The sequence below is a fragment of the Ambystoma mexicanum genome, chromosome 12 (genome assembly GCF_040938575.1).
Source record: "Ambystoma mexicanum isolate Mex_15411 chromosome 12, UKY_AmexF1_1, whole genome shotgun sequence".
Classification (NCBI taxonomy): domain Eukaryota; kingdom Metazoa; phylum Chordata; class Amphibia; order Caudata; family Ambystomatidae; genus Ambystoma; species Ambystoma mexicanum.
In genome coordinates, this window is record NC_090936.1 from 449,063,968 (window position 1) to 449,079,901 (window position 15,934).

The 15,934-nt window shown below is 46.1% G+C and overlaps 1 protein-coding gene across 1 annotated transcript in view; it reads right to left on the minus strand.

Annotated features, from left to right (window-relative positions):
- The window catches only part of ATP6V1E1 (ATPase H+ transporting V1 subunit E1), a 451,663-nt gene that overhangs the window by 389,105 nt on the left and 46,624 nt on the right, over positions 1–15,934 (minus strand). The window contains exon 2 of the mRNA XM_069628660.1: positions 8,999–9,064. Coding sequence (XP_069484761.1) covers positions 8,999–9,064 — 66 coding nt within the window. The remainder of the gene's footprint in view (positions 1–8,998; positions 9,065–15,934) is intronic.

Here is a 15,934-nt window from a genome sequence, read left to right on the forward strand (position 1 = left end):
ATCCCCAGGGACTAGCGGGTGAGACACCTTCAGGTGTCTCACACGGTGGGAAATCAGGTTTTTTTAAATCACCACAGAAGGTGTGGACCTGGTTGGACACGTCGTCACCGCGTTTGAAAGTTCATGGTGATGAGAAGGCGACACGGCGGTCGGGAGACTGAGGTTGGAATGGGGGAGGATTGAGTTTGAGAGGAGATGGCTTGCAGTGAGATGAAGCACTTGTGTAATGTATAGGGGTGGGGAAGCAAGAAATGATCACAATGACGGGTGGGATGGAGGCAACGGGTAAGGGGGAGTGTGGAGAAAATGGCTCGGGGACAAGAGTTCTGGGGGGAGGGGACTCTTGGTTGGGGAAGGTCAGTGGGAGAGAAGGGGATACTTGGGTTGGGGGGGGGGGTGGGTCAGTGCAGAGGGTTAGGGCAAGTTGGCCCTGCTGGTTGAAGTTTACATTTGAATTAGTAAGACAAAGTGAAGCAGTACATCAGGAACAGTGGGTGCAGTCGGGACAGTTATTTTGGAGGGAGCTGGTTGGGCAGGAGGATGGAAGACATATGTTAATGTGGTGGGAGTCTGCGGGTGGAACGGACTGAGATGGATCATCAGGAAGGGTGGTTGTATAAGGAGAGTCGGGTTGCACAAAATAGTTCTTATTATCATAACCGGTACGCAAATTAGCGACATGGAATGTCCACAGGCTGTGGAAGAGATACAGCACAGGGTGCAAATAGCCATGCTACACTTACATATTTTCTGTGCTAGCCTGGATAGATTTAGAGAATGTGTGCCGCCCTGCTTGTTTATCTAAAATATTGCAGTTTGTGAGGTCTTTGACAATTTGTACGGATTGATTTGTCAGTTGTGCTTCGAAGGGTTGTAGTGCTTTGAGCACTGCTAGGAGTTCCAGCAAGATGATGTGGTTCTGTGCTGTGATTTGAGTCCACAGACCATGTGCTGTGAGATAAAGGTGATGGGCCCCCCACCCAGTGAGAGATGCGTCTGTTGTGACAACCGCTTGCACCACCGGGTCGTGGAAGGGTTTTCCCCTTCAATAGATTCTCCTTTGTCCACCAGCGTAGAGCTTGTACTAGGGTTGGCGAAACAACCACTAGATCATCCCACTGACCGCTTGCCTGAGACCACTGTTTCGCCAAACACTTTGCATTGGGCGCATGCGCAATCGCGCGTGTGGGACCAGGTAAATGCACGATGCCATCATCCCGAGCAAAACGCATTGCTTTGCGTACGGTTATCTGGTGACCAGCTAGATACTGAGGTAATTGCAGCAGTATGTTTTGTACTCTTTCCTTTGATGGAAAGACTAGACCCTCTGTTTTTATGACAACTCCTAGGAACTGTTTGGTGGGAGAAGGCTGGACTTTTTCTTGTTGATTGAAAAACCCAATTGAAAAAGTAGATTGATCGTTCTTTGGGTATTTTGCTTGCAAATTTGGGGATTCTCCCCTGTGATCAGCCACTCGTCCAGGTAAGGGTCCACTGGGATGGATTCCCTGCGTAGGTGTGCCACCACCACCGCCAGTACCTTGGTGAATACCTTGGAGCAGATTTGAATTGGTAGTGCTGGTTTGCCATCTTGAAACTGAAGAATCTTCTGTGCGCTGGGAACAATTAAATATGAAAGTATGCATCTTTCATATCCAAGGTTGCCATGTAGTCTCCCCGCTTTAGCAGTGGGATTACTTCCTGTAGCGTTGTCGTGCAGAATTTCTGTGGCTTGACATATGTGTTTGCAGGGTGCAGATCCAAGACAGGATGCATTGTGAGATTTTTTTTCGGCACAAGGAAGTACATTGAATAGATACCCTTGTTTACCTGGTTCGCAGGGATGACTTCTACGGCATCCTTCATTAGCAGCGCTGCCATCTCTTCCAATAAGATACGCTGTTCTTGTTTGGAGATGGTCCTTTGCCTCGGGGGATGGTTGGCGGGTTGCTGTAGCAGTTATAACAATAACCGCCCGCCACGGTTGAAAGTACCCACTTGTCGGAGGGGATTCCCTGCCATACGTGGGTAAAGTATGTTATGCGGCCTCCTACTGGAGTGGCATGGGAGGGAACCTGTAGCGGGTGGTTCTTGTTTGGGTGTGTTGAGCCGCCTCTGGAAGAGGAGGATCTACCCCTGCTGCAAGATCTTCTCTGGCCTCTTTGAAAACCTTGCAAGGACTGTCCCTGTGGTGAGCCCCAGGATGATCTCTGACCCTGGTTGTACCCTGACCCCCGTTGTGAGTTTTTGCCCTCTAAAGCGGCTTCCAGAGGGAGCTGGCCAGAAGACTTTCAATACGCGGGTTCACAGCCAGTGTTATAGTAGGAATCACTAGAGAGGGTTGAATTCGCCTCTGTACAGATTGGAGAATTGAAATGAATTGGGTAGCAGACTTTTTATCTCCCAAAATGTTTTCAACAAAGTCCTTGGCCCTCATTACGACCCTGGCGGAAATCGCGGTGCTAAATGCACCGCGGAGCACGGCGGAAAGCTGCCGATAGCGCCATGGAGGTTGGCGGATTTTCCGCCCCATGCCGACCTTGGCGGGGCGGTAAATCCCCATTCCCCATTTTACCCTTCCCCATTCCCATTCTTGCCCCATAGGGTATAATGGGAGTGGGGAAGGCGTTAATTGCGCCACCGCAAAATACGGTGGCGTAATTAACATCAAGGTCCCGTAGCGCCATGGATTTCTCCGCCCGGAAAAACCAGGCGGAAAACGTTCCATGGCGCTACGGGAACTCGTAGTAGGGCGGACGGGTCCGCCGCGAATAACGCTGGCGTAAACCCACTCCGCCAGGGTCGTAATGAGGGCCCTTGTCTACCTGTGTCTCCTGCGTATCCATCTTAAAATGTTCTGCTAGTTTTAGAAGCAGATCGTTGTATTGAATTCAACTGTCGACTGGTGGGTCTGAATGATCCAGTGACTGTATGACGTCCTCGTCGTAAAACTGGTCTACATCCCCCATGTGCCCTTGGTCTTCAGAGTCAGTGTAGGTTCCAGTATCCTGGAAGTCCTGTGTTGACTAATAATAAGCAAGCTGCCCTGGGTCCTGCTGAGAGGTGGGTGCTTGTGTGCCGTCTGTGCGGGCTCTCTTGGTGGGGGGCTGTGTAACTGCGGCCCCACTAGTTAGTAAACTTTCAGGGTACTCCACACAGTGTACCAACACCTCTGGGTGGTTGTCAAAGAAGTTGGCCAGTGAAGACATCCGTCTCTTGACCTTATATATGTCATCTGCAGACCATTGGGATGAACTTGGGATAATAGAGGGGGCAGGAGGGGTGGGCGTTGGCTCAGGTGCAGGTTTTTTTTGTGCCTCATAGCCCCTGAAATGGTTCCCTCCCCCTGGGTCATAGTATCTAAACTTGAGCCCTCTTTTAATGTCTTTGAGGATTTGTTATTTTTTCGACATCCAACCTTTTAGTAGTGTGTTCGGGATGGGTTTTTTGATGAGCTCACTAATCTTCGAGCTCTGTGTGGTCTTCGGCGTGTCTTCCGACTGTTGTTTATCGCAATGCAAGAGGGCCATCGGTGCGTCTTTCAACACTTGGTCGTCGGCATGTGTGAACTTTTGCGCACAGAGTCAGATCCGGGCTTGCCGGACAATTTCGGGTCCTGTCAAGAGGACATGGGACTGTCGAACATCCCCCTTGACGCTGTGTGTGGTCTTCAGAAATATAGATGTGTGTAAACAATGGCGATGGGCTGTTCAACTGTGCCAGAAAGTTGACACAGCCTGCATCGCTGAAAAAACAACCCGCGCACACGTGGGGAAGGGTTACAAAAACACAGCAAAAAGCTGTATGTTTATTAAATCATAAATATTAAACAGACCAAACATTTTGTAACTTATTGCGACCATAGAGGAGTGTGGAGTGATGTCCGGCTTTAAAATAAATGTAAACGAATTGGTAGCCCTGCCCCGGATGGAAAATACATTGAGGGTGGACTGGCTCCAACAAAATCATGGAATATGTCTAAAAACTGATGGTATTAAAAATCTGGGTGAAATTGTTACGAGGAAGCTTGAAGACCTGTACATAGCAAATTACCAATCTCTCGGGAACATAATCAGGAAACATTTGCAAAAAAAATGGTCTACAACCACGTTGTCATGGGAGCCCGCTTTACATCAATAAAAATGGATATATTAGATCTCTTGGACAAAGTCTTTTGGGCCTGGCACAACAGGACAATGAACATTGGCCAAAATATCAGAGTAAAGCATTGTATCTTCTTCAATTGGCTGCCCTACTGGTCACAGCTCAGAAATGGAAGTCGGTGGATCCTCCACATATAAAAGACTGGTATTATAAACTGGAATTTTGTATCGTTAGAGTGGATTACATATACAATCCAAGGGGAGCAAGGTAAGTTCTCAATGGAATGGGTGCCGATTTTGAACTTTCTTCATGGAGTCTATACGGAACAGCATTGTCCGCAAAAACTGCTAATTCTGACTTCTTTGATTTTTTTAATTACAATATTAATATTCAGTGTACACGGGAGAGTGGGAGGGTGAAGGATGGCGGAGGCGGGAGGGCAGGGAGTTAGGTGGTAGAAGGGACACAAATTTGTTTTGTTTATTTTGATTTCTGTATTGTAAATTTGAAAACCAAATCAAAAATATATATTTTTTTAAAAAGAATGTTGCCAAGATTATTGTTTTTGTTTCAAGTTCTCCCCCGTTAATATTAACAGCCCTGTTTTTCAAAGAAATGAACACACTCGATATGTTGTTATGTTCTCATGCTCAGGGAAAAGGCCACAAATAGCATATAATACACCGATTTTGCCCAAGGATGGCGGGGGGGGGGTGGATTCCCAGATGTCAGGGAATTAGCTGCAGACTTCTGAAAACTAGTAGACCATTTGAGAGAGAATAATGAGAAATCATCGATGGGTCTGGAAAACAGTCTATTTTCACCAGTCACACTGGGCAAATGGCTATGGGTCCCTTACAGACTCTTGCAGATTATAAAACGCACACATCCAGTTCCATCGATACTATAGCATTTATGGAGGCAATCAAAAGAGACGGAAGGTATCACTACATGGCCGTCCTCTACTAGCTGTATATGGGTCCCTCAAATTAGGGACAAAATGATAGACACACCCCCCCCCCCCCACTAGGGTTTCAGCCATACTATGAGGCAGGGTTAATTAGATCTGGGCAGACCCGGAAGGAGGGACATTTCCAAAGCATAACCAAGCTATACAAAGCCTTGCAGATGGTTCCCATGCCCTCACTACTATACTTAAAACTGATCTTAACAGACCAATAATGGGAGGATACATTGAAACGCCAGTTAACATTATTTGAACAGGTCCTCAACACATACAGTGGTTTGAAGTGTCTTATCTCCAAGTTGTACAATGCTGTACTATTTAGGGGACACTTAGGGACCCCACAAACACAGGGATAATGGAATAGAGACTTGGGCATACATGAGGGAGAAGATGTGTGGTGGTCAATTTACAAGGGTCTGGCCCTCCACCATAGCAGTTCAATATATTGCAGACTCTTGCTCAAATGGCAGCTAACCTTCCTTCCCCCTGCCACCCCCCACATATTCTCTAAAATGTATCCAGGTGTAAGCCCCCTCTGTAGGAGAGGCTGTAACAATATAAGGACCTACTGGCATGTTTGGTGGGAATGTTCATTAGTCCAGCTATCTTGAAAAGAGTTTTTAAGCATGGGTTAAGGAGATAGAGGGGGGCAGACCCGGGAGGACCCTGGCTAAACTAGTCCGGTCGGAGAGGGGCAGAACTAGGATAGATAGCATTCTCGATGAACAAGGCTCACGACACTGGTCCGACCAATCCATCATTGACATCTTTGCTCGCTTTCATGCCACTCTATACGGCCCTCAGCCGGAGCACACTGCCCAAGACATGGACGATTTATTAGAAAACATCCCCATGACCCTCATCCCCCAGGAACAACTAGATGCCCCATTCACCCTAGATGAGATAGTCCAGGTAATCTCCGACCTTCCCAAGAACAAGGCCCCCGGTCCAGACGGGCTCACATCTGAGTTTTACCAGGAGCATGTTGCTATTCTGGCTCCCGTACTCTACGGGGTCTGGGCTGAATCACTACGGTCATCCACCCTCCCTCCCTCCCTCCTTGAGAGAAGCCCTGATCACCATCCTCCCCAAACCAGACAAGCCCCCTGATGAATACGGTTCCTACAGGCACTTATCGCTTATAAACACTCACATGAAGATATTTGCCAAAATAATAGCGAATAGGTTCCTTCCATTCATGCCCCACCTAGTCCATGAAGACCAAAACGGATTCGTCCCCGGCCGCTCCACGGCGCTTAATATCCGCCGTGTATTCAACGTGATGGCCAGAATAGACCCGGAAGCGGACGCAGTAGCAGTCACACTGGACGCCCTGAAGGCGTTTGACATGGTCTCCTGGCAGTACATGTGGGCCGTGTTGGAGAAAATGAATGTTGGACTTAATATGATCGCCTACATAAAACTCCTGTATACAGGACCCATGGCCAGGGTGTTGGTCAATTCCAGTGTCTCCTCTCCCTTCGCGTTACATAGAGGAGCGCGCCAGGGATGTCCGTTCTCCCCTATCCTTTTTGCGCTCGCTATCGAGCCTATGGTGAACCATGTTCGAAATAAGCACACCCGTAAGGGCATTCGTCTACAGGATGCACCAGAAATCATCTCACTATATGCTGATGATGTGCTTCTGTATGTCAGAAACCCTCCCACATATCTAGACCCAATCATCAGAGACATAACAAAAATTGGCACGTACTCTGGCTTTACCATTAACTACTCTAAGTCAGAGATATTTCCTCTCACCAAGGCGACCCATCAGCCATCATGTGAATTCCCCCTGCGCTGGTCCCCAAGTGGTATCATATACCTCGGCGTGCAAGTATCACTAACCAAAACCTCTCTACTGGCGGAGAATTATGAGACCACAGCACAGCTTACTGAGTCCAAAATGCTCAAATGGCGCAATCTTCCGCTGTCCCTCGCAGGCAGGCTATCCCTCATAAAAAATGATCGTGGTTCCCAAACTCCTCTACATTTTCGCTAACGTCCCGGTGTGGCCCGGGAAGCACTATTTCAAGAGGCTCCACTCGGCGTGTGCCCAATTTCTATGGCACTCTGGGGCCATACGTAAAAAATGGCAACATATGACCTTACCCTACGAAAAAGGTGGTTTTGCAGCCCCTGACCTTACACTGTACTGGATTGCGGCTCAGGCCCGACATGCCACACACTGGTACGAACACAGCAACCCACCCCCACATGTCAAATTGGAGAAACTGGCTGGCGAAGGGAATAATATCATGACCCTAGTGTTACACCATACATACCAGACGAATGCCCCGGAGGATCCTGTCGCCACCACTATTAGAGCGTGGAATACCATTCTCGACTCAAAACAGGACCATCGCCCGTACTACAAATGGCTTCCCATATGGCAAGTTCCTGGGCTCTCTCCCACACACGATCAGCAGTTCATCCGTCATTGGGGAAACCTGGGCTACCGTGCACTCACCGACCTATATCCGGACTGTAAATGCATTACTCCCCTAACGTGGCGGCCCAAACACTCCAATTCACCGCTGGAGCTACTACAATACTTTAGGCTAAGGGCGGCAGTCTGTAGAATGTGGCCCTCCTACCCAAATGAGCCCCCGGACTCCCCAGAGCTCCAGTACATCTCAAACTCCGCAGAAGTAGGGGAATTATATCCTCCCTGTACAAAATGCAGCTGGGGAAACTAGAGGACGTATCCCTGAAGCCTGGGCTGGGGAGCTAGGGAGGTAAATTACCGATGAAATGTGGAACAAAATGTGCGCACATACGCGCAAGGTCTCTCCAAGTGCTAGATTTCGCTGCATACAATATAAACTCCTCAACAGACTGTACTACACACCGCTCAAAATTGCGAAATGTTCTCACACCCTGACCCACGCATGCCCAAAATGAACGTCTGAAGAAGCGGACTGTATACATATGTTTTGGTCCTGCGCCGCGCTAGGCACGTTTTGGCGGGATGTGATGAAGGCGCTCTCAGAGATAGTTGGATCCCCGGTGGACCCTAACCCATTGGCCTTGTTGTTTGGTGTCTGGGCTGGGGAAGGTGAAAAAAAAATGTCAAAATTCTTAAATGTGAGCACTATCGTTGCCCAAAGATGTATATTACAATGTTGGAAGCGCCAATCTCCCCCGACTCTAAAGATGTGGTTGAAGGCTCTTACTTGGGTACAAACATGTGAAGAAGAGTATATTGGCTCATTACCCACCCCATCCCGCCCCAAGAATGTGTGGACTGAATTCTGCAGCTATCTGAACAGCAGAGACGAGGTGGACTGGCGCTCCACCCCCCTGCCAGAGCTGCCCGACTCTCCACAGGAACTGAACACTTCATGATCTCCCCATGCCATGGTCCTCCCCCCCACATTCTGTGCTACTTGTAATTGCTCTCGTTGTAATGCCTGTATGCCAATAGTGATTACTGTCTCTTTCTGCATAATATGTACTGTACCTGTCCTAACCTTCTGCCAATAAATACACGTTTAAAAAAAAAGAAAATATAGCCTTAAATAGAAAGCTGCTGGGAAGAAAGCAAGACGAAAGACAACCAGGAGAAGAGAGAAATTCTCTTGGCCCATTTTGAGTTAGTTATTCACATTAGTGGTAGGGTCAGGTTCACTTGGGTTTGGGAATGAGGACAACCTATACATTTTGACTTCCTGATGGCAGACAAGCACCTTTAGTTAATTCATATAGGCAATCCCTTGCAACAGAGAAAGGTAGGCCTTGGTCTTATATTTTCGTTAAAGAAAGGTAACATGTCCTCAATGTGTCTGACTCCTTCTGATCCACCACAATACCAAAATACACAGGTAGTGAATTGTGGACCAGAATGCGGATGAAGAGCGCAAGAACATACCTTTCTTCTGTTTGCACTCTTTTTTATGTACACTTGAAAACAAATGCAACTGTTACCTTGGCATCAATTTCTTCAGCCTTTTCATTGGCCTCCTGTTCGATGAAGGCCATCATATGCTTGATCTGCAAGGAAAGAGGTCCAACAATTACTCCATGCCATCGCTCATTGTATAAACTTTTCACAACACGTATACTTTAACATTCCTGGTTTATAAGCCCCCATATACCTCAAGGATGGATGAAGACTATTGTTTATGAAATCTAATCAGTTAGTTAGAGAAAATATACTCTTTCTAAATTGGATGAAAACATTAAAAAAAAAAAAAAAAAAAAAAAAAAAATCAATGGAAAAGCTGAGAAAAATCACGTCACAAAGTGAACAATACAGAAGAAGAAAAAAAAAAGAAAAAAAAAAATCAACAGAACAACTATTGACATTTCACACTTTTGCCAATGTCCAGAAGACATTTGTAATGTTGAAATAAGCAAGACATCTCATATCACTCAGGGAAAGCATGTTCTTACAAGGTGGCAGGGTACTGTGAGAAACCTGAGGGTATGCTCACTCCAAGGACCCCAGGATCCGCTTCTCAGGAGACCAGGGAAAGGCCATCGCTCTTGGATCCAAACCCTGGGGGTGGAGAAGCAAGGGAGGATCACGTGGGTGGAGAGTACTTCAGGATTGGGAGCGGGGTGAATCCAGACAACATATGGTGGCCCGCTTTCCCATTGACGATCACCCTAACCTTTCCCTGACCTTTATGGGTTATTCCCTTTATTTCCCTTCATGTGACACTTGACAATACTGAGACAAGGAAGAGGCAGCTGAGAGCAATAAACACAAGATACTAGGACAAAGAAGATTCCTGTTAAGTGTTGGGAATGTCGGACATGTCCCATTAAGCCTGGGCAGGCAAGTCAAATTGGAAAAGCACAACTGCAACCTGTTTGAGGGTCACAGGTGTATACAATGAGAAGGAGAAAGCAACAAAGAGGAGCAGAAGGGAGGCCAGTACAAGCAGCATGGAACCTAATCTGAGGAGGGACGAACAGCTGGGGACTACTGCTGCGGGTAGGTCCTCTGCATGCAGCACACTGAGACGCTGAGGACTGAAGAGAGAGGAAGTCTGTGGAAGCGTGGCCTGGGAGCTGGAGCTTCATGGAGCAGACTAAATGTGGAGAAGAGAGCTGTGCAGGAAGGCTATCCCGTTCCCTTATGTGCGAGGTGATCGTTCCCCTGTGTGGAAGTCCACACAGGAGTGTCCGAGGAGGAGGAGCTGGGACCCCGACATCAAAAGCAGAAGGCTTTGTGATCTGCGCTGCTGGAAGAACTGTTAAAGCGACTGGTGAGTTTCTAGGCAAATGAGAAACCCTGTGCGCGAATTTTTGATTATTAAGGAATGCTTTATATCGGAGTGGTCGCGCGTTTAAGAAAACACGTTTTCGAAAGTCTCAGAGTGCTGGGCAAATCCTTTAAAGTGAACACAGCGGATTGAATAAAAAGTCAGTCACAGGCAAAACCTATTGAATACCGAACTGAATAAAAGCTTTGAAAATAAACAGAACTATTACATGTTGAATCCAGAAGGGGACAGAACTTTAAATTCAACTAAAGCCACTGCTTTCTGAGTTCTGAAGGGAATGTAACTTTAAAGAACAAGCGAAACAAAAGTATACTGAAGCTTAATTTAAAATGAAACTTTAAAATTAAACCAAAGAGGAGTATTGAACACCAAATTGTGTGAAAGCTGCAAACCACAGAAATATACATTTGAAAACAGAATTAACTGAACTTTGCAAAGACAAGACAGGCTTGGTGGCCATTACACGTTCATTGTATTCTGCCAACAAAGCTACTGTCAGATATGGCCTGGGGGGAGTTGGGGGGGAGCAGACTGAGGACTTTGGGGTTAATGTTGGAGTAAGGCAGGGCTGTACCCTGGCACCCTTTTTATTTAATGTCTTTATCCAGGACATGATTGATGCCTTGCTAAGTGAGTGCCAGGATTGCCCCAAGATGGGAGAAGATAAATATCCAGCGCTCTTTTATGCGGACAACGCAGTCCTTCTGTCCACCACGCCCCAGGCTCTGAGACATGTTCTGTCTATTTTCCATACCAAATATTTTGAGCTGAAGTGGTCTTTAAACATTCAAAAATGTAAAGTGATGGTCTTTAGGCCACCACGCACTAAAAGGAGAACATTAAGATTGAGCGGATCTGATGCTGTTATTGAGCAAGTTAGCCATTTCGACTACCTTTGAGTTTGTTTTGAGGACACAGGGGGCTGGAAGTCAGCACTTTCTTTGACCAAATATTGCAGCAGAATTCTATCCTCTATTAAACACGGTAGAGGTGCAATTTCCCCCGCATTGAAACGGTTCCACAAACAAGCCATACTGGGATCTACGTATGGCTCCGAATTGTGGGCCATGTTAATATTGCTGACTTGTCCAATTGTGAAAACAAATTCTTAAAGAAACCATTACTGTTACCCGTGTCAGCCCTCTCGGCATTGGTCCACCTAGAACTTGACATTGTCAGGATAGCGGCTAGGATCACACTCTGTTTTGGGCAAGGGTCTGGGCTAGTGTGGGGCTAGAGACATATAGGAACGCCTTGTCTGAGGTCATGAACCTTGAGGGGGAAAAGCTTAAAGTGGTTTGCTCACGTGAAGGCCTGTCGCCTTCAGTTGGATATGGCTGATTTATGCAATATGCCCCAAGGGCCCCAGGTATGAGACTTGAATATCCTGAGAGCTAGGGCAGACAGGTCAATGTACGAAGACCCGATTGTCGATTCCACTAAATTGAAATTTGAAGCAGTATACCTTGAATCCATATCTGAACGAGGATACAAGGTTTATCTGGATACAATTCATTCACCAATGGAGAAGTCGCTCTATGTTCGATTTAGGCTTGGGTTTCTGCCAGTAGACTGTGTAACCAAGAGCTGGCAAGGGTGACCTCTGCCCAATGTGTGGCGTTTTCTCAGAAAAGACTGAGCACTTTTTACTAATTTGCAACAAGACCCACCACTTAAGATGCATGTACCTGCGACCCATCCTGAATAACGCAGGTATCCGTCATGCAATCCCTGCTGTCAGATACCGGAGAGAATGCTCGATTCCCTATGTGGTCTTTGGAACTGCATGTTTTATTTATAGGGCATGGCTGGTGAGAAAGAGGAGTCTGAAAAACTATCTTGGTACTATGGTCAGTGACAACTAAGTGTCAGAGGCTGCGAGTATGTGCTCTCCTTGGCCACTATTGCACCAATGCCCTGACGTGTATCATTCGTTCCCCAACTTAATACTAGCGCATGGTGCTGTTAAATCTTAGCAGCCAAGTATGAAACATGCTGCAAGTTTGTAATTCTGTGCATCTTTTTATAGCCAAAATTGTGCTTTTTAATAAGGTTTTTGTGGTTGATTTACAATTGACGTTCTTTCTTTTTATATGTATGTGGGCTTCTTTTTGTACTAATGTGTTAACTGTCCATGTAACTTGGAAAGACAAGAATATATTTTGTGGAAATAAAATTAAGTTTTGTGGAAGGGAATCTTTGAGACATTTGCTGACTTGAGGACCGAGCCTCAAGGTTCTTTTGTGTTTGAACTGCGTTACTTGGAAATTGGGGAAGGGAACCCAGAGTATTGGTTAAAACGATATCACTTTAAAACCACTGTTTCTCTTAGTTGCTCAGAACTTTATGTTGAACACTGTTTCTTTTGGTTGCTGACATCCTTACACATTGTACAGATTTAGTTGTGAGGGCAGGTATAGGGTTATGACACAGATTTGACACAGATTCTTAAATTGAACTCTTTGACTTAGACTTTCCTTAATTTCATTTTAGGTAGGCAAATCCAACCTTAACATAGGGCAAGTTAGGCCTTTTTCCATCCTGACATTTAAGTAAATAAAGTGTTTTATTTTGAACTCTGAATCTGTTGTCTGTGTCTTGCTTCATGATGCCTTCACAGTATGCATTGGTTTTGCACATGCTGCTAGGTACATAAGTGTAACGCATGAATGCTAATGTTTAAAGTCTTATTATGTAACATTCAAAAATGTTTATGAAAATATAAAGGCTGCTTTCACCTGTTTAGTGTCAGCTCACCTTAATTATGTGCCTCAATGTGATCAGAACCAAAATATAGAATTAGGGTATTCTATATGAGACTAATCACACATTCTACAATGCCGCCTAGTAGCCATTGCTGGAAGTTCACCTCTGGTGCCAAGTCATACCAGCAAGGGATTATGGGTATGCAATTTAGCCCAAATAATGAGATGGTATTTATATAGAGCTTATGTCTACACGCTTTACACAGAACATATATACATACAATATCACCCAACCAAAGTTGGTACTCCTTCGACAGCGGAAGGCTGAAAAGCTGAGTTGGCCGATTCGAACCTGCGACCTACAGATCACAAATAGATTGCAGCAGCAAGCGCTCAACCCGCTGAGCTATCTTACGGAGCAAATGCAAGGCTTTTTCTCCAGGAAATTGTCTTCGTGTACAGTGCTACTTTATACATAGCTTTAAATATTTTGTTTTAAAAGCACAACACCCACCCACCTACCTACCTACCTACTGTGGCAGAGATGGCTAGTGGCAGTGGTGTCAATGAGATTGTCCTAAGGCCCTGTTGTCTGGGTCCTAGTTAGGTCTTCCTGATTCAGGAACTACTAGCGATTTCCATCAGCTCACCAGGCTCTCCAAGTGGTGGACATCATAGCAGAGTAGCTCAGGTCTAACTCAAAGGAGGTAGTTTAGTGTGGTTCACATGTACAGTACATCCCGAAAATGAGAAGTACCACACACTATGTGTGTATAAAGAATATACTTTTTATATTTAAGAAAAAGCAGACAAAAACAATACACTAACAGTTAAGTAAAACAAAACAGGTCACAAGCAGCAAGTATCACTTCTGAATGAGAGTTCTTTTTAGAGTCAAAAGTTATTCCTGAAAAAGTAACAGAAATGTAAACACTTTCAGTGCGAATAAGCACTGCCTTTGCTGGAAGAATTACCTTGCTGCGAAAGAGCCCCCATGGAGTAGTTCCAGGAGTTTCATTGGAGGGATACCCTCAAATAGTTGTGAAGATAACAGGAGGCGGAGAGATGAAGAAACAATTAACAAAAATGCCACCAGAAGTGCCAGAGGGTAAGGAGAGCAATACCGTGGGACCGGGTAAGTAGTTCCACAACATGCGGTTGGAGGTTTCCAGATGTGAATACTGTGCATGTTGTTCAGCTACCACAGGACTCCAGCAATGCAGAAGGATCCTCAAAACCTTGTGAAGGACAGTTATTCAAGGTTCCCAGGTCAAGGGTTTGAGAAGAAAGGTGAGACTTCTGCGGTCAGCAGTTTCCAAAGATGCAATTTCCCAGGTCATCCTCAGCCAAAGGAGTTGCCTGTTTTTGGTGGTGGGGAGGAAGAGTGGGGTCGGCTTGGTGGGACCCCAACAAAGAGCAGAGGTTGAAGGAACCACACAATGGAGAGGATTCAGCCATGGCAGATCACAGAGAAAGGCAAGGCCGGTGGTGCGGTCACAGGATTGGAGACAGCACAGCCTTTGGGGCTTTCCAGGAGAGAGAGAGAGAGAGAGAGAGAAGAGTGAACCGGAGTGCTTGCATGGAGTCCTGTGGAGAAGATGCTCTGGTTGGTTTCGCTCAAACGGTCTTCAGGATCCTAGCACCAAAGGGGCACCCGATCTGCGTCCAGTGATGCAGGAACAGTCGGGAACTTCAGGGAGACGAGGCCTTGAGCAGGAGCTGTGATCCATTTATCCCCACAGGATCAGTGGAAAGGAGCGCCACAGGAGGTTATTTCTAGACTTCTTTAGAGGCATGAATTCTAACAGAGGAGTGGTCAGCCAATGGCAGGCCATCCCTTCAAGCACACCTATGCATTATGGAGAAGTCTCTCACGCGAAAGGAATGTCTCCTCACTGTCCCAGACAGGCATCTCCATATGCCATCCAGAACTGGTTTTAGGCCAAATACAGCCCCCTGTCCTGTGACACTGGGAGACTAAGGGGTACTTTTGGAATACCGCTAATTTAGGAGTCTCAATGACCCAAAGCCTTTTAAGGCAGAGCACAAAAGCATACAGCCACACTGTCAAGCTTGGGATCAGGCATGGCAGGGAGGAAACAAGTCATAAACCCAGGAAAAGCTAAAACAACAACAAGGGGCTACCTCCACATGTGGTAACTGAGCTTCCTGCCCAACAAGCAGTACCTTCTTTTTAACAGTTTATGGGCAATTTGTGTGCACCATTTCGTTTTTTACACCATGGCAGCCTTTTGTGCAACATGGTACTCAAAATGGCTGGCCATGTAGTGTAAACCCAGTCTTCTAACTCTAGACCTGTGTGGTGAATCCTACGGATCCCTCTCTGAATACCTGCCTAAAGCCTCCTCGCAGGTGGCCAGGGAAAGCCAGACGCTTACTGATCATGACCTTGGGAGGGAGGTGTACTGTGGGAGGATCACCTGGGAGGAGACAAGGCCCAGGGTGGTGAGGAGATCCCATGGGATGAGACGTGGTATTTGTCCTTTAATTGGGAGAACCTTTTAAACTTGCCATAACAGGTATGGGATTATTGTCATTAGGATGCATCTAAACCACCTATACGATCTATGGCTCTGGGCACAAATACCTTCAAATCTGGATAGACCTTAACAACAGAAAGGCCATGTAAGGTACTTCAGGATAAAAATTCTCCTTACTCCCAAAGGTATAAAGGAAAGGAATTTTTGAAATGTTACTCTAAATAAACTGTCTTTGTGTGTAACACCGAATTATAATGGGTCATTCCTAAATGTCTCTAAGGGAAATAAATCTACCCTTAAAACCCTGAAGTTATTGAAAGGAATTACCTTTGTTGTTGGGGACTACAATTCCCATAAACCCTTAAGTACTGGGACGAGAAAGGGGACAGAAGAGTTATGCTGAAGTAGTAGTCAGGCAATTAA